Here is a 17841-nt window from a genome sequence, read left to right on the forward strand (position 1 = left end):
AGGAGATCATGGCAAATAAGCGACTGAAAAAAGGGAGGGGGAGGAGGGGAGGGGAAGGAGGGGGGGGGAGGGAGGGAGAAAACACGTACGCGGTGAGACGCCCAAGAGGACTTGCCCCACTCCCCCCCCCCAAAATGAAGGAACACAGCAAACCAAGCAGAACTGAAAGACAATACGACATGAGGGAGAAGGAAGGAGACAAATGGGTTACATTGTCAGCAAGATGAAGAAGAAAAGGCAAAAAAAACACGTGTGCGTGTGCGTGCCGCAGGTGTGAGTGCGCGCCATAACTAGAGAGCGAAACACCCACATTCGCACACGTAGACATCCCTGCACCTCCACTTGAATGCCTTGACGGGAGACTTTAGTACCGCTCGCGGATGGCCTGCGTCATGATGCTGAGAAGGGTACCAATCACGCCGCCGACGAGGATGGAGATGCCCATCAGAGTACCGGCAACGAAGCGCTTGCCGTCATCGTCGATGCCCTTCGACTGCGGGCCAAGCACCAGCGCCATCGAGACCACGTAGCCGTTCGAGAAGCCGAGGATAACTTGCATCACGTAGCCATACGCCTCTCCCGGGATGTAGTGGTACGAGTGCAGGAGCAGCAGCGGCACGAAGATGACGCGTGCAAAGGATGCCGCCACGATCCAGTGCTGCTTGCGCGACCGCGGCCACATGAACTTCAGCGACGGTGAGAAGAGGCCGAGCATATCGAACACATTGAAGATGAGCACAGCGATTGTTGCAAACCACTTCGAGTTCGGGAACGCGCTAACGGCGATACTGGGGAACAGGAACATCGTGATCAGGAAATCAAAGCCGCAGGCGACGAACATCCACTTGATACAGCGCAGCGTGCTGACGATGGCGGTGGCCACGAGCATCTCGTTGCTCTTCGGGCGTCCCCCCTCACTCGGCCACCTATCCTTTCTCGCCCCATCCAGGTATTCGTCGAGTCTGTTCTGCTCTGTAGCCGAGCCCTCTGACTTGGCGGAGGACATTTGCAGCTCATCCGTGGCCGGCTCCCTGCTCACCGAAGACTTGTGACTCTCCTCCTCATCCAGGTGCTCGTAGGGTCTGTGGAGCACTGTCCCCAGGCTGCCGGTGCCCGTCTTGCTCTTTGCACTACCGAGATCACCGAAGTGGCTCTTAGCGAAGCTGTTGTAGCGGAGCAGAAACAACGCAACAAAGGTTGCGGCGTGGATACCCAAGTCCAGGCCGTAGTAGAGCTTTGACTGCTTTTCCACGCCCTCGTACGTGTCCGGCAGCACACCCTTTACGACGATCTGCAGCAGCGAGGTCAAGACGCCAGAAACGCCGACCCCACCCATCATGATCAACGTGAAGCTCGAGGGGAAGGCACTAAACATGGCGTACGTCGTGAGATCGAAGATGCTCTTGCCGAGGCCGCCAATGAAGCCGCTGCAGCAGAGCGTTGCCACCGCACCAGCCTCATTGGTGCCACGTACAGGCACCACCATCAACACGATAACCTCCATGATGAGGATGAGCAGGCCACTGAACAGACGCGTCTTAATCGGGATGCGGCGGAACCAGCTGAGCAGCGTCAGCGGCTCTATGACCAGGCTTGTCGAGAGACTAATGATGTTGTAGTAGGTCATGACGTTGTTCCAGAAGTTCGCATGCCGCGGAACCGCGTCCGGGTCGTGCATGGCGTAGCGGTAGTACGTCATAATGTATCCAGGCGCGGAGAAGATGGCATTGGTGGGCATCATCATGGACACGCCGCACATGAACGCGACGACGTACACATAGAACTCGCCCGCGGTCATTGGCTACCACTTGCGAGCCCTGCCCGCCGCCTGGTAATAGGGGACGGCTGCGCCGTGCGTGTGTGAAAGGTGCGCGAGGGTCACGCCAATCTGCGGGTAGGAAGTGAAGAAGGACGTGAGGTCCAGGGGGTCGGGGGGGGGGGGGTAGCTTAAGGACTTGAGCGACGTGTGTGTGTGTGTGTGTGGAGGGGGAGGGAGGGGGGCAGGATGTAGTGGTAGGGGGGGGGTTAGAGGAGGAGAGAAGAGGGGAGAAGGTTCACGTGAGTGTAAATACACGGCGTAGGAGCATACACGCTTCGCAGCGCCTTTTCTGCTACATGCTTGCCGCGTTGATGTAAAGACTCTGTGTCGTGCTCGCACGCCACCACACAGGCCTCCATGGACATGCGCGTGAGTGATGTACCGCCTCGTGGTTCACTGCTCTGGAGAGTGTGAGAGAGCATCTTTGTGCGTATGCCGCGTACGCCCCTCTCTTGTTTGTCGATTGAGAGTGGAGGAAGGCGAGACGGCAGAGAGGTGAGGAGGAGATGGGGGAAGAGGCGTTCAGAGCAAGAGGAGTGCTTGAGTGAAGGAGGAAGTGGGAGGTTGGGAGGAGGAAAGAGCCCCCAAATTACGCAATCCTATGCGGCTTACCTGCTTTCCCTCCAACTGAGTCTCCGCTTCTCCCTCTTGCCACACCGCACACACTCAGTAAAGCTGCCTCCTTCTCGTTTCCTAGAGATATGGTGGATGTGCGACAGTACCGTGTTCCCCCCCTCCCACCCTACTCTCCGGCTGCTCTCTCCTGTTCTGTTCTCGTTGCAGATCCCCACCCCATCACTTGCTATGCTCAGCAGTCGTGGACAACGCAGCTGCACTGGCGGGCTTCAGACGCCCTTCTTCAACAATAGCCGGCACCTCAATCGATAGCCACGGCCCAAGTCCGAGGGCAAGGGCGTGGCTGAGGCCGAAGTACGGCACATTGCGTGCCCACAGGGGGAAAAAGTGCGTCGTCATGCAGATCTTGCCGCCCCTGTACATCTTCACTGTCTTCCCCTCAAGCTGCGGCAGCGCAATCTCCGGGGGTGCCTGCGGGTACGTGACCGGGATGTCGAAGTTCATCTCGAACTCGTACTTTTCGTTCTTATAGTAGGTCCAGCAGGTGCCGTACCAGCGTGTCCCTTGCGGGTTGCTCTCCAGCTGAAACCAGTGCGAGTCGCTCGCCTTGTTGTTCTCGACATAGGCGATTAGGGAGGCGTACTCCTCTTTAAGCCGCGCTGTCCACTTGTCACCATCACGTGGGCCCGCCTTCGTCTTCAACAGCGGAATGCGCGAGACGCTCTCCCGCACTGACGGCTCCATCTCTCTCTCTCTCTCGTTGTAAGGAGTAGCGGCGGTGATGTCGCCCTCCCCTTCGCGTTGGTGTTTGCTCAGACGAGTTGTTGCGACTGGGTGGCGAGTGAAAATAAAGCAGCTAAAGTATGCGGGCCCCGATGTGTGCGCGTATGCGTGGCTGGAAAGACTAGGCCGCCTTCTGAAGAAAAGCGATGAGCAGATCCAAGGCGTGAGGGCGGGGAGCGGGGCGCGCGTGGGCCAAGGTAAAGGTGAGAGGGAGAGGGAGATCTCGCAATGTGAGAGGCCAACAAGCACATAGTAAAGGGTGGGGGTGATGGTGGTGGTGGAGTGGATACTGTTCACTCTGCGAGGAGAGAAGCGTATTCCTCCCTCTGTGGATACTCACCGCAGCCACAAGCACAGTCCCTTTTATGAAGGTGGTGGTGGTGGGGGGGGGGGGAATGGAGTCTTCTCCACAGGGAACGGCTGGTGTCCAGACCCGACTGCGCCTCGCGGCACACCGTCCACTCGACGGTCTCGTCTCCTCGCATTTTCTGCCCCGCGTGTTCTCCCCCCTGCCAAACACCCGCCACTGAGTAACCACCACCTTTTAGCAGCCCCGCCACTCATCTCGCACCGCACACCATCCATGGGTGCACCGCCGCCTTCTCTTTCGTCCCTCAGCGTCTCTCTTCCACCCCCCGAACACGTCAGCAAAACAGACGCGGACAGAAACCACCGCCCACCCGCTTGCCTCTGTGCAGCACCGCGGTCAAGCCCTCGTCGTCCTCGGGCGATCCGATCTGCCAGTGGGTGGGGCCATGCGCCTAAGGGGCTTTTGTTGTCCCTCCGTCGCATACGTGCTGCGCGATCGGCGCCACACGGACTCGGGTGGACTGCACGCCTTGATCCGAGCGGGCCGCCTTCAGGGTCCTGCCGAGGACGGAGGCTGTGGTGTCTGTCATGCGGGTAACAGGAGGTGGTCTAGGCGCATGCCGGGTGAGCTTGAGGAGGAAGTCTGCCAGCTGCAGGTCAGAGCCATCTAAGAGCCTGCCTGCGGGCCATGCTTTACCCTCTGCCGCGTCACACCGTAGCATTCCATAACATGAGATGGTGACTCTCCACAGCGGAGTCCGGGGGGCTCGATGATACAATGCGGAGCGCTCTCGTCATGCTTTTAGCTTCTCTGCTTCATCAGCGCAGCCGGTTGGATGTGGAGGATGCCGTATGCTTTGCACTCACGTGCATTGGAATCGATCGGTGTGGATCTCTGCGCCTCTGTTCCGCTCATCACCGGTGCTCTGCCGGCCTCTGGGTGCCTTGCGTGGATGTGTGATGTACCGTGCCAGCTGTTCTAGACAGCGCGTGCGCACCCTCTTCGCGCTTCAGGATCCAGAGGCCTGCTTCAGAACGGTGTTGTTGACCGGGGGCTCTCGCTGTCCGCATCTGCCATCTCCGTCGAGGGCACAGGGGGGAGGGGCATGCATGGATGGCTCCCCCCTTCCCCCGCCTCTCCTTCGCACATCCGCTACACTTGCAGAGCCACGCACACGCCCATACACATACACACACACACACACACACACACACACACAGACACAGACAGATAAGGACACTCCGGAACGGAAGACGCATCCACCTACGTCACCAGCCACCAAAGAGCGGGGGCGGTGGTGGTGGTGGCTGCAGGGAAAACCTATCAGGCGGCGCGTGACCTCTTGCGAGGCAGAGACGCGGTCGCTCAGGATAGGATTGGGATGTCAGGCACTTGAGGCGCCGACCCCTGCGCCGCTGTCGCCGCGTCTCTGCTTCGCAGCTTGGAACAACTTCTCTAGCCGCGCCACCTCCTTGGCCTCCTGCCGCTGCTGCTCCAGCTGTTCCTCCGACTTCGGCCGGAACATGTCCCGCGACTTCATGACGTGCTCGTCCACGGCATCGTGGTCGACGATGGAGATGAGGTCAAACGGCAAGAAGCCGTAGCGGAAGAGCGCACTCGCTCGATTCAGCGCAAAGTTGTAATGCCGGCACAGCTCCTGCCCCGGCAGCACGTCGCGCAGCGTGACGAGGGTGATGGCGCCCTCACCACCGAGCACGGAGGAGGGGCCAATGCGAACGGCGCAGTTCGGCCGATTGCTGTGATTCACGAGGTCCAAGTACGGCACCAGCGCCACCTCCGCTGGTTCCGGTATCTTCCTCAATCGTCGCCACCGACGCTGCAGTCGCCGGAGAAAAAGGCTCCCGCCGTAGTAGTCGGAGGGTGGCACATGCTCCACTCGCGCCAGCACCAGCCGTGTGATGCGCTGAAGGTGCTCGATTTTGAAGGGCAGGTTAAAGGTCTCATGGATGGCTGTCAGAGCAAGATGGTACTTCTTGGTCATCTCTTCGTAGCTCGCGCGTTGCCACGAGTCGAGGGCCATGCCATACATACCAAACACGAATTCCTCGTTGAAGTCTTCATCGTCCAGCATGCGGGCATACGGCGTGGCTCCGGCGCTTAGAATCTGTGCTGCCTGACTCACCTCCACGGCCGAGCGTACGCGTGTTATGTCAGGAATCGCAGCGATGATGGCGCTCATCTGCAGCCCCAGGTAGAATTGCGGGGCCATAATGCGGAACTCATCATCCGCGATGGCGTCCCGCACCTTCGCCAGCGTTATGTGCGGTAGGCCATTGGGCATCGTCGCCATATTCGACACAGTTAAGAGCGCTGAGAGGGGGATGGTGGCGAGTGGTTTGTTGGCCGGCAGCGGGGTGGTGCGGGAGTGGGAGAGGAAGAGGCCGCGGAGCTGCGAAGACCGAGTGCCGATGAAGGTCTCCTCGTGTAGGTGCACTTTGAAGTGCGCCGCGCAGCAGTGGTAGAAGTCACCGGGGAGAGTCGACGAGGGTCCGTAGAGCGCCTTGCCGAAACAGCGCGAGACGCCGGTGCGCTGCAGCATTGGTCCAACAGGGAGGCGATCAGAGAAGTGGGGGAGAGGGGCGTGCAGCTTCAAGGGAACGGAGGAAACAAATGAAGTGTACGATGCGCAGAGCTTTGAAAGAGGCTTGTCTCTCTCTCTCTCTCTGCGTGTGGCGTGTGTGTGTGGAGTAGAGGACAAGAGGAGAGGGGTCACAGTACGCCCCTCCCTTTCCCTGGCTAGTTGTGTGTCTCTTGTGTCTTGGTCTCCGTGGTTGTCCTTCTGGGAGGCTACAGCGCTTGTGGGAGCGGTGCGATGACACACCCGAGCGAGGCCCCCTTCTTGGGTGGTGGGAGGGAGAAAGAGACAGGGGTGTGAGGTACCGCATATAAGCAAGGAGAAGGGCAACACGAGACAGACATGACGTAGACGTTAAGGGGCGCGGATTCAGCAGAGGAGAGAGGTACGCGAGAGAAAGAAAAGGCATCCACCTCGCGTACCGCGCAACTCGCTTCGTTTTCAGTGCCGTGTGATGAAACGCGCTTCCCCCTCCCCCTCTCCTCCCTCCAATACGACACAAAGAGGGGGGGGGGGTGCGCTGATATACGCCGGGTTTATAGACAGACACGCGCGGACGTGGAGCTTCTCCGCTTCGCTCATCCTCTTGAACAACTTCATTGCAGCGCGCATTCCTGTGTTTCCGCTTTCCGCTTGACCTTTTTTCATTTGCTGCCGTTCTCTCTTCGTGTGTGTGTGTGTGTGAGGGGGGTGAGTGTAGCGGCTCATATTTTCTGCAAGACACGGGACGAGAGTCGGTAGGAGTGGATGGAGGGGCGGGGGTGCAAGAGGAAGAAGGAGAGGGGATGGAGAGACTGGGGTGGCGCTGGTGTATGTCGATGTCACGTCAGCAAGTGTGTGGTACGCCTCCCCCTCCCTATTCCCCTTCTCACAGAGCTAATTCAATCGATTGAAGCAGAACTACCTGAGGATGCACAGCACCACTATGAACCTCAGCACAGTGTACAAAATGCCGCCGTTCGACCTGCGCGCAGCCCCTGGCAGGTCTTCAACGCTCATGCCGTAGACCAGGAAGCAATGGAGATTAGCGGAATGAAGAAAGCGCTGAGCACTGCCAGCACACGTATCCGCTCGGTTTCCTGGCATAACGAGATCTAGAAGAGCAGCTACAACGATGTTCACGTTGGAGCTGAGCACCTCGGCGAGGGAGCTCGACGTTTGCCCAGCCCCGCATGATCTCCAGGTACTCTACCTGCGACGCCGATATGTGTAGCGAGGAGGCAGCGTGTGAGAATGTGTCCCGCTTGAGCGCTAAGGTACGCCCATAGCCAGAGGAGCGTCACTTGACTCGGCAGATGTCCCGTGCCATGGAGAAGAGATGGTGCTGCGTGGTAAAGCGACTCGCCTTGTGCTAGTCAAAATCCACAATGCACTGAAAAAATAGCCCGAGTAAAAGGTGCCCACCGTTTCTTTTATGAAGTGCTACACAAGGAACTGCATGCCGCACAGCGACGGTGACGCAGCAGCGCCGTCATCATCGCCAGCCTTACCTCCTCCGCAGCGCACTCTCATTAATCGCGGTATTTGCTGTCCACGGCAGCGCTGTGCCGGAGGTGCTGTCCGGGGTCCCGTCGTCTTTGCCGCTTTCCAGCCAGCTCGCCACATCGAGGCTGTCAGCGGAGTCGCGGTTGTTGGCCATTATCGAGTGCTTCTTCGATGCGCCTACGTTATTCGGTTCAGCGGCGCACTCCGTCGGTGATGCCAGCGCTGTGCCATGGCGGCCATCGCTGCTTTCTGAGTCGCTACCACCGTTCACCCTATGCGACCACGACCCACAAAAGTGACGCTGCGCCGCTGTCACCGTACCGAGAGAGGGGAGGCGTGAAGAAGGCACCGCCAGCGAGTACCAGGGCCGAGCTCAAATGTGCCTGCGTTGTGGCAGGCCGCTGATGCTGGAGACGACGAGAGCGTGTCACGTGGAGCCATTCAAAGCGTCGGTGCTGGAGACGCTGACGTCCGCGCGCGTATGGCCTATGGGGAGACTCCAGGATCGTTGTTGCCACAGGCGCACCCCGCCACTTGCGCGAAGCGTCTTCGACACTTTCCACCACGCCAGCTGAGCGTGATCGTGATGTGTCGGTCTTTCGTCATCCTTGTCACTTGCCCAACGGCATGCACATACATAGAGAGAGTGTGTGTGGACAAACTCCATGAGGGGAGAGGGGCAGTACTGGTGTCGAGTGCTCAGCAAAGCCTGCGCACACAGATTCACGTGGTGCGCTGTGCGTGACGCTATCGAGGGACCAAGACGGGACGGAGGGAGCCGTCAGAGAGACAGAGGGATGGTGAAGGGGGGTGGAAGAGCAAGAGGCAACAGAGATGGAGGGCGAGGCGCCGCAGCTGTGCTGAAGCAGACACCCAAACACACCCAGGCGCCAACAATGAAGGGGCTGTGGTGCATGGTCACGAGGGAGAGGCCTGCGCGGGAGGTGGGGGTGGGAACAGAGGGAGAAGGGAGAGTGAAGAGAGGCTCGCGTGATAGGAGAGAGAGATGGTGGGTGCATAGGAGAAAGCCGCTGAGCGCACGATACCGGCGGAGGGAGGGAAGCTGTTTGGTGGCAAAGGGGGGGGGGGAGGTGGAGGTGGGGAGAGGCGCACTAACGGATGTAAGACATTTTCGCTCACTTTTCATTGTGTTCATGATGCACCAGAGCTGGCTGTGCACGGCTACACACACACACACACACACATACACACACACTTCTGTTGCGCACCCGCCGGCACGGCAGCCACCACCATTTTGTTGGCGGATGGGAGGACACATCCAAGCCGGAAGGAGGCGTTGGGTAGTAGAAAAGGCGGCAAGTGACGCGAAGGACCATCACCGTTACGTCTGAGGAGAGGAGACAAGCAGCGCTAGGCGGGGCGTCAACGATGCGGCGGCGAAACACGTGCTGTTCATTCGTTTTGGGGCGGTGGGAGAGAGAGAGAGGAGGGAGAGGGCATTGAATTCGTGGTGCCGTGGCGCCGCCCCTAGCGCCCTACCCTACCATCCTCTACCGCATCACTTCGCTCACAGCCGCGAGGCGCCTTCCCTCACTGTTTTGCGCTTCTTTTCACTGCGGTTGCCTGGAAACGAGAGTCGACTGCAGTCGCTTGCTTGCAGCAGAGGGGGCGAGTCCCGACGAGGGCCTGGCACGCGAGCTGTCCTCCGCTGCCACTCCACCTTGAAGTGGCTTTGCAGAGTTAGGTGCTTTCTCGCACTCCCCAAAGGCCTTCAGCGTCGGGAGCTTCTTCTTTACTAGGCCCGCCTGGACCAGTGCATCAAGGGCACTTGGTTGGGTGGAGTACAGGTCACGCAGGTCCTGGGCCATGGGGCGGTAGGAGTATCGCACAAGTCGTGGGACTACGTCGTCGGCGTTTGCGATTGCGTTGCGCTTTAGCTGCCGCCGCTCGAGGCCGAAGGAAAGCCAGACAGGCTCGGCCCGCACCATGTACTCGCAGAGGCGTGCTTCGATAATCGCGACCACCAGTCCCTTCAGGCACAGCTCACCCAGGGTGATGATGTGCGGCGGGAATGTGAAGCCGGCCGGGTGCTCTTGTTCTGGCATCAGCAGCCACCGCAACTGCCCAAGGAGTTGACGCACAAATGCGCTCTTGCGCGAGAAGGCCTCCTCCTCTGACTTCTCTTGCAACTTGGCAGCCCGTGCCGCTTGTAGCTGCGCCAATCGGGTCGTGGCGTTGCTGTCATTACCTGAGGTGCTCGCAGCGCCGGTCGTGCTGTCGGAGGCGGCGGACGACGACGATGCATTGGCAGCCCAAGACGCAAGCAAATCGTTTTCGTAGCCGCGCGACGCGGAGGAGCTCGTCGCGACGCCGCCCAGCCCCATCGCGGCTGGCGAGCTCGGGCCGTAGTGCTCTCGCAGTGCCACCTTGTCCAGCGTGTACATGCCGCACATGTCGTATACCGTCTCCATATTGTAGCTGCACGACATGAAGTCGAGGAGGTTGGAGTAGTCCTGTATGAGGCCGTTCGGAAAGAGCCGCAGAAATGGTCCCATTAGGCACTCGTGCAGCACCAGCGCTCCTTGATGGTCGAACCCGCGCATCCCACCCACCATGCGGCTAAGGTAGGTGTCACGGCTGCTGCCAAAGTGCACCATGCCAGCCTCTTCCAGCTTGACGAGTATCGCATAGAGCTCAGTGCGGCCCTCTCTGTCCAGCTTGGAGAAGAGCGCGTGGTACGGCTCCACGCTGTCGATTCCGAGGTGCTCCATGAAGGTTGACAGGACCGCCTCGGGGTTCCACCGACGCGGCCACTCGGCCAGCTGCGAGTAGTGTAGATCCAGCAGCGCGTGGTCCTTGCGACTCTGATGATCCAACCAGCGCGACACTGGTTCGTTGCACAGTTCGCACCACTGCGGGTTGCGAAACACCCAGTTCCGCTTGTCGATCTGTCCGTGCATCATCGAGTAGATCGGAACGCTGCCGCCCTCCGTCGGGTATGGAGGCCGTAGGACGTTCGCGCCACCGTCTGCCGCGGCGTTGGCCACGGTGATACGTACTCGGGAGGACATATTCGAGGTGGGCCGCAACGCTCGCGCCGTTACGGCGACGGCGGCGCGGCGAACGCACGACGAACTCAGAAGTGACGACGTCGTGGGCATCTGCACGCGGCAGGAGGACCACACCTACACAGGGAGGAGAAGGGTGTAGGGAAAACCCACCCGCTAAGAGGGTGGGGTGTAGGGAGGGCTGCTGCACAACAGAGCGGCAAGTAAAACTGTTGCCGTTGGTTGTCCTCTCCTCTCCGTCCACTTTCTAGCCCAGCAGCTGATGAGCTGATCTGGAGGGAGGGAGAGGGTGAAGGCCGTAGGAGGGAGGGGGGAGGCGCGCACAAGTGCGTCTCCTTCCTCCTCCCGAGGTGGTCTGTTTGCTGCTGAGGGCGCACTACTCACCAAAGACGAGCACAACGGAATAGCGTGCAAACACGCAGGTAGGGAGAGGACGGGGTGAGGGGAATGATTGCGCACAGTCAGGGGGAGAGAGAGAGAGGAGAACGATTGGCGAGGAGGATGTAAGAGAACGAAGGTGACGGCCGAGGTCGATGGTGCCAAACACCCTCTGCAGGGCAATGTGCGACGCACTGCCTCACTCCTTTCCCCTACACGCTTTCTCTCTTCGAGAACACTGCACGACGACGTCAACGCTGTGGAGGTGGAGCAGACTCTTACGCCGTACCTCGTCTGTACAGAGAGGGGAAGGGGGAGTGAGCAGCCTTGCTTCCGCGCTCATACGTATATTCATGCCTTGCGTGTATGCTGGGATCGCTGTAGAATCACCTTCATGAAGGTACGCGGCTTAGAGCGGCGTTGAAGGCGAGGAGGAGTGCGCAGACGTCCGCGCCAGCGGCGCACAGCACAAACGCACAGGCGAGCACCGGGCGCTTGATGCTCTCCTTTTCCTTTACAGATGGGGGGAGGGGGGAGAGAGAGTGGAGGAGCGGAGGGAAGGGGTGGCGTATCACTCACATCTCCACCCGACTCACGTCCGTGCTGTACATCAGATGGGTGGAAAACACACAGAGCCCCCAAAAGGAGGCCGCAACGAAGAAGAGGGGGGGGCCCGCAGCAACAGCGGCCAACACTACCACCGCCCCACCCACCCCTCCCCTCCCGCACACGGACACGCGCCTTAACGCATCTGGGAGAGTCGGCCAGTTATGATTCGCTTGCTGAGACAATGTGGCTCTGTGTGCGGCAGCCGTGCAGCTTTGCTCGATGCAGACGCCACGCCAGCTGAAGACTCTTTGCGCACCCGTGACGGTACTTGTTGTAGACCTCCGCGCGGCTAGCGAAGGCTGCCACAAACGCCTCCGTTATGGTGACAGCGGCCAGCTGGGCGGGAGTGCGGTGCAACGCGATGTACTGCGCACTCGTGGGATCCGCAGCGATCTCAAACCACTGCGGGTGCACTGCACGCAAGCGCAACATCATGTGCGACGACACCGCCTCGCCACCAGCCAGCTGAGCACACAGGTCATCCTCCGACATCGCCCGCTGCGCGCCCAGGCCATTGGGGCTGAGAAGCTGCACACTTTGGAGCCCGCTCATGGGGGAGCACCGCGGCACCTCTATCTGGTGATGTCTGGCGGACTGCCTCATCTTCAGCCCCCGCTCATGCAGCCACCGCCGGCACCAATAGCCTCGACCAACTCGCTGGATCGTCTTGGTCACCTCCAGCACCTGACGTTCCCATCGCTGCTGCTCGCGCTCGCGCTCCTGGCGAATACGCTGTAAGTCCCGAAGACACACGTGGTGCAGTGCGGTCTTGTAGTCGCCGTGGCGCCGTGCTGCAAGACTGCGCTGCAGGTGCGCCTCGTAGACATCTCCAGTGCAGAGGTCGAGGAGGTTGCGCATGACGAGTGCATCAGGGGCGTTGACCGATTCTCGTGCCGAAGCAGCGACTGATAAAGCCACGCTTGAGGTCGGTGAAGCAGTCAGGGTCATGCGTATCGCGGCGAGTGGTGCCCGTCGTGTGAGGACGGCGCTGAGTACCTCCACGTCTTGACAGAGGCGTGCCGTGTGAGCTGTGAGATGGTGTCGGTAACACCGTTGGATGCGCTGTGCGGCAGTGTTGAGAAGCTCCAGCGGCGTCTGTAGTCCTGAGGTTCGATGCGTTGGCAGGGGTCGGTGCTTACTGGCTGTGCCAAGGTGCCCCGGCAGCGACGCGGCGGCTGTCAGAGCCATCGCTGACACCGCCTCTGTTGGTGTGGTCGTCGACAATGGCGTTGTTTTCGTTCTTGACGGCAAGCTACACGCCATCTCGCACCGACCGCGGTCGCCATCTACAGCATCGTCGTCGCCGGGGGCTACGGTGGCCAGGGCAGAGCGGAAGAAGATGGAGGCACCCTTGTCCACCTCGGCCGCCGACGCAATGTGGGCTGAGTGCGCACGACTCACCGGCTGCGACGACGACGACGCCCCCCCGCCGCCGCCGCTGCTGCTGAAAACGTGAGGTGCGACGACACCGCCGAGACGGCTGTGCATAGGCGGCGTCCAGGTGAGCGAGTTCGAGGCGCCAAAAGCGACGCTGCCGCCTGCGAGGTCGTTGACAAAGCCGCTGTGCTTTGTGGAGGTCCGCTCGGCGGCCACGCGGTGCTCTGTCCAGGCGGCACACGCCGCAGCGCGACGCGCCGAGGCCTCCTGAGCCCAGTGCACACGAATTTGCCGCTGCAGCCGCAGCGCGGCGGCATCGAGGCGTTCCTCCTCGATGAGATAGGTCTCCCGCGCAGAGCGGCGCTGTTGGCACAAGCGAACGGCGAGTCGCTGACGCCACCACTTCTGAATGCGCACTGCACGTACGCTAAGCGGCAGCGAGCGGGCCAGGAGGACTGGCGCCACGGCTGTCCAATCTTTGATGCCTCGTAGCATGGCGTTCGCGCGGTACGCCGCATGCAGTTGTCGGAGCACACCTGTTACCGCTGCTGTTGACGACCCCTCAGACGTAACGTCGCGTGGCGAGGTGCTGGCAGTGTCAACGGATGACGGCAGCCACGGTGCGATGTCTTTGCCCCTGCTCCACCTAGTGAGCGTGTGCTGCGACGACGAGACGCTCAACGTGGGGGACGTCTTGTTGAAACTCGAATTGTCCCTCAGAAGGCCGACCGTTGCTGGCGGTGACGGTGCCGCAGAGTTGAAGGTGACCGCCGCACCCGTGGGGGCCGGCGAGGTTGTGCTTGCGCTTGCTGTAAGGCACATCGCCAGTGCCTTTGTGCTCGCCTCCGCTTCATCCACGTCGGTCAGGCACACACCAGGAAGCTCCAACAACGACGGTTGCGGATGAGCAGCAGCGACTGACCCCCACGCAGGACGGACGAGGTCGCCGGGGTGCACGTGCTTAGAGGCTTGACGCAACGCCTCGCAGACGACGCGCTGCGTACGGCGCCCGCGGACCAAGTCAGCTGACCAACGAATGTAATTCCCCATGCGGCGCACGTCACCCTTCGCTGTGCTGGGCGGTTGCGCTACGGCTGCGGCTGCCTCACAGACGCTGGCTTGGGAAGGACAAGAATAAGCTGCACCCACGTTCATCTCCACAGCCTTTATCCCTGAGCCACGCACGACCGCCGTCGTTGTCGAAGTGCTGCCCATCGCCTGCAGCATGCACCGCCATGCTACGAGCGTCTCCTCCACGGTGCTTGGCCCGCTCTCCTCTGCTGCGGCTAAGGAGGCTCGTGCCTTCTGCGGTGGGACTGCATCGGTCCTGGCAGTCAGGCGGGCATAAACCAGCGCGTCCACCGCTGCGTTGTACGTGTAGTGCCCCGCTGCGCCACCTGCATCGCTGTGCCTTCCCTGCTGTGATGGCTGTGCACTGGCAGCAGCAAGAGCAACGGCTATTCTTGTCCCCGCTGCATCACCACTTTCCTGTGTCCCCTGTGTCGCGTGCTTGGCGGGGGGGAGTACCGTGGCGACGGGCCGCATCGTCTCCGCAGCACTCCGCAGCACAGAGCTATCCCCGGAAGCGTCTTCGCTCACTCCCTTCTCACTAGAGACAGCGGCGATGGCGGAAAATGGGTAGGCCGCGGTGATGCCACTCGGAGCCACGATCTCCGTGTGCGAAGGCCCTAAGGCCGGCGATGTTGCCTCGCCGTCCTCGCTCTGGTCGTCACCCTGTTGCATAACCGCCGTCGCTGTCGCCGCCGCCGCTTCTGCCATGACGGTAGGGGCCACCGGCGACTTGCACTCAGGCGATGTTGGCGAGGGTGGGACGGAGAATGTGTGCAGGGGCGCTGCACCCCGCGCGTGCCCTCTCCCGCGAGAATTTGAGTGACTGTATTGCTCACCGGGGCGTCGGCAGGTGCTCTCACAATGCGGCGGGTCGTAGAGACTGCGCTGCGTGGGGTGAGGGCGGTGGTGCCGGCAGCACTCTGCAGAGTTCTTTAGACGAGGCAACGCGACGCAAGCCTCCAGCTGCCGGTGTTGTGCCAGCCACCGCGCCTCCATCTCTCGCACGTTGAACACAGAAGCCGCCAGCTGCTGCTCGCACTCCGTGTGGAGTTCGCGAAGCTGCTGTTCTGCACCTGGGCTGAGCTGCTGCGACGGCAATGGGCACAACGGTGGCAGGGGCCTCCGGTGCTGCAACTGGTGTTGCTCTGCGATGGTGACCGCTACCGCCGCGGCGAGGGAACAGTTTGGCGTGGCAGGCGTGTCCACCGAAGCGGGCGAAGCAATCCACACGGAGCTCTCGTCTCCACCGCTGCCGCCGGTGCTGCTGCTGCGTACGCCCACGCACTCATGCGTTGCTTGTCGCGCACAACTCGCTATCAGGGATTGGCGTGCGCTGTAGGATAGTCGGGAGAGAGCCAAGTCATCGTACTGCTCCAACGCCTGAGCAGTACGATGATGCTGCGCTTTCAGACTCGTCATCGCAAACTGCATTGCTTGCCGAGCGGCTTGCACCACGCGAGCCGCGTCGGCCGATATCGTGGACGTTGTTGTCGCCAGCCCTGTCAGAGGCGGGAGGGAGCCAGCGACTGTGGCGTCCGACTGGAGAGACAGCAGCTCCGAAGTCATGCTGGGCGTCGCCAGGGATGCCGAGCATGGCGTCAAGATCGAAGCAGAGGCGGCACTTATCGCGGCGTGCGCGTCGTCACGCGGCACGCCTCGAGCGGCCTTTAGCTGCAACGGTGTCGAGGAGTCCATCGCATTGGCCGCAGAGGATGTCGTGACAGGCGCGTTAGTGGACACAGGCAGGACACGGCACCGCGGCGTAAAAGCCTCCGCCAGGTTAGATGGAGACTGGGCTGGAGGTGGAGTGTGGCTGTCGGTAGCGAGGACACTGGCAGCGGTACACGGTACGCCGTCACCGGCACGCCAAGGGGAAGAGGGGGACAAGGCGGGGACGTGGGTACTGGCGGTGGACCCTAGCCGTGACAGTGCCGCCCGCAGCAGCCATCCCGTATGCGGCCTTTGGAAGGGAGCGAAACCGACCTGGCCGCTAGCACAACCCCCGGCGTCGCTGTCGTACACAACCGATCCATCCGCCTCCTCCTTTTCATCAGCGTCGTTGACCGCCATGGTACGCGACGCCAGTTGGGTCGCGTGATAGGACGCGGTGGGGCTTGGCTGGGTCACCGCCACCGAGGAGCTCCACCGACGCCGCTTCTCCTGTATGTCATGTGAGTAGAGGGAAATACTGTCCTCGTTCTGAGTGCCGTATAGCTGCTGAGCCGCACGAATGCCGCCGTCGTTTTTCACCTCCCTGTCTTCGGCTGCGGGAGTCCCAACGTGATTAGTCGACTGCAGACGCTTGTGCAGCGCACCGCCAGCTAGGGCGTGGGCTTGATAGCGACCCTCGCCCAGTGCGCGGCTGTCAGTAGCAAGGGGCGGTAGACACGTGTGCGGTCTCCACCCGTTGAGGTTCGACCGTTCACCAGTGACGATACCGCGCCTCGGTGGTGGCGAGGGCGGCCGCGCGGCAAGGATCGCTTGTTGGCGAGCGGTGCCAAACGTCCCCAGTGCGCTGAGCGACGGAAGGCGGAGCGATGGTGACCCGCCGTGGCCGCCCTGCACAGGCGCGGAGAGGCGAGTCGCCCGAGGCGGGGGGCGAATGGCAGGCATCTGCGCGCTGCTATCCGGAGCGCCACGACTGGAGGTTGGTGGAAGCGCCAGCGTCATCGGAGCAGCATGGGGGAGCTGTTGCAGCTGCCATTGAACGAAGCAGATGCTCGCCGCGGCTTCGCACCTGTCTAGTGTCCCGTCCACGCCATCGTCCCTGAACTCCAGGTTGAGTTTGTGGAGGTGGTGGTTGGTATTGCGGTTCTGCCAGACCCGCATAGAGGCCTCCAGCTGCTTCTGCAGTCGCGCTGTGCGGCTTGCCAAGACCGAAAAGACGTGACGGTCTTTGTCGCGGCGCAGAGCCAGCGGGGTCCGCCGCGGCTTCGATGTTGTACCCGGGGATGAGGGCAACAAAGAGGAACTCAGCACTGAGTCCACAGCCTTCCCATTCGCACCGAGAGGACCTGAGGTGTCGTGGGTAGTGGACGGAGCAGCACCAGCAGAAGTGGCGGCCTCCTCTGAGGCTGTGTCGGCCGCTGCTGTTGTAGTTTCTGCTACGAGGCCCAAGGCGATCTCCCCGATGGCTGCTTGACAGAGATGCAGGCACTGTTGTAGCTCAGGGAGCCTCTCCTCCAGTAACAGCATGTTGGCTACCTTGTGGGCGCCGTGAATGTAGTCGAAGATGACGACGACGGCATCATCTTCATTGGTGTCGCTGTCATGGGGAAGGGTAAGCAGATTCGTCAGTTGAATCTTCAAGGAATCGATTTCCATGGTGATGGCGCGCGATTACGCACACTCGCCTGTGCCGCGGAGAGGGGAAAGTGGGAAGAATGAAGGAGGGGGCGGGGGAGGGGGAGGCGACCAGTGGGGAAGAGCAACGAGCAAAAATGATGCGGTGCTTTAAGCTGAGATGAAGATCAGTGCTGAGGGCGCCGTTAATGAGAGGCACTGAGAGTGACTGTAGGGTGGTGGAGGAGCGTTGCTCTCGCTGGTGATGGTTCCAAAGAGTAAAGCTGCAACAGAGAGAGAGCGAGAGAGATCGTCTTGTCGCGGTTCAGCTGGTGTCTACACCGACTGTACACGCGGGACCGGATGGGGGAGAGAGGGGGGGGGGTGGTGGTGGTGGTGTGGCGAAACAACGCCTCCCTCCACAGAGGAAAAAAGAGTCGATGGTGGTACGGTCAGTCCCCCAATACGTCAACGCAGCAAAGCGCGCGTGTGAGGAGGAAGTGGACGAGCGAAGCGATTGGTCATG

At 61.1% G+C, this 17841-nt stretch overlaps 4 protein-coding genes and 1 pseudogene across 5 annotated transcripts; all 5 read right to left on the minus strand.

The window, feature by feature from the left end:
* Positions 1-364: 364 nt before the first annotated feature.
* LBRM_15_1180 lies at positions 365-2212 on the minus strand (annotated as a pseudogene). Its single transcript has one exon. A coding segment is annotated over exon 1 (1848 nt).
* A 402-nt stretch (positions 2213-2614) lies between these two features.
* Positions 2615-3139, minus strand: LBRM_15_1190 (conserved hypothetical protein; the record flags this gene model as incomplete). Its single annotated transcript, XM_001563516.1, has 1 exon — positions 2615-3139. The coding sequence occupies one exon, from the start codon at positions 3137-3139 to the stop codon at positions 2615-2617; it is 525 nt and encodes a 174-aa protein (XP_001563566.1).
* A 1733-nt stretch (positions 3140-4872) lies between these two features.
* On the minus strand, positions 4873-6048 carry LBRM_15_1200 (conserved hypothetical protein; the record flags this gene model as incomplete). The annotated part of the gene is made up of 1 exon (XM_001563517.1): positions 4873-6048. One exon carries the CDS (start codon positions 6046-6048, stop codon positions 4873-4875), a length of 1176 nt encoding a protein of 391 aa, XP_001563567.1.
* A 3092-nt stretch (positions 6049-9140) lies between these two features.
* On the minus strand, positions 9141-10601 carry LBRM_15_1210 (conserved hypothetical protein; the record flags this gene model as incomplete). Its single annotated transcript, XM_001563518.1, has 1 exon — positions 9141-10601. One exon carries the CDS (start codon positions 10599-10601, stop codon positions 9141-9143), a length of 1461 nt encoding a protein of 486 aa, XP_001563568.1.
* A 1143-nt stretch (positions 10602-11744) lies between these two features.
* LBRM_15_1220 (conserved hypothetical protein) lies at positions 11745-17357 on the minus strand (the record flags this gene model as incomplete). Its single annotated transcript, XM_001563519.2, has 1 exon — positions 11745-17357. One exon carries the CDS (start codon positions 17355-17357, stop codon positions 11745-11747), a length of 5613 nt encoding a protein of 1870 aa, XP_001563569.2.
* Between the last annotated feature and the right edge of the window lie 484 nt (positions 17358-17841).

This window comes from Leishmania braziliensis, chromosome 15 (genome assembly GCF_000002845.2).
Source record: "Leishmania braziliensis MHOM/BR/75/M2904 complete genome, chromosome 15".
NCBI classification, from domain to species: Eukaryota; Euglenozoa; class Kinetoplastea; order Trypanosomatida; family Trypanosomatidae; genus Leishmania; species Leishmania braziliensis.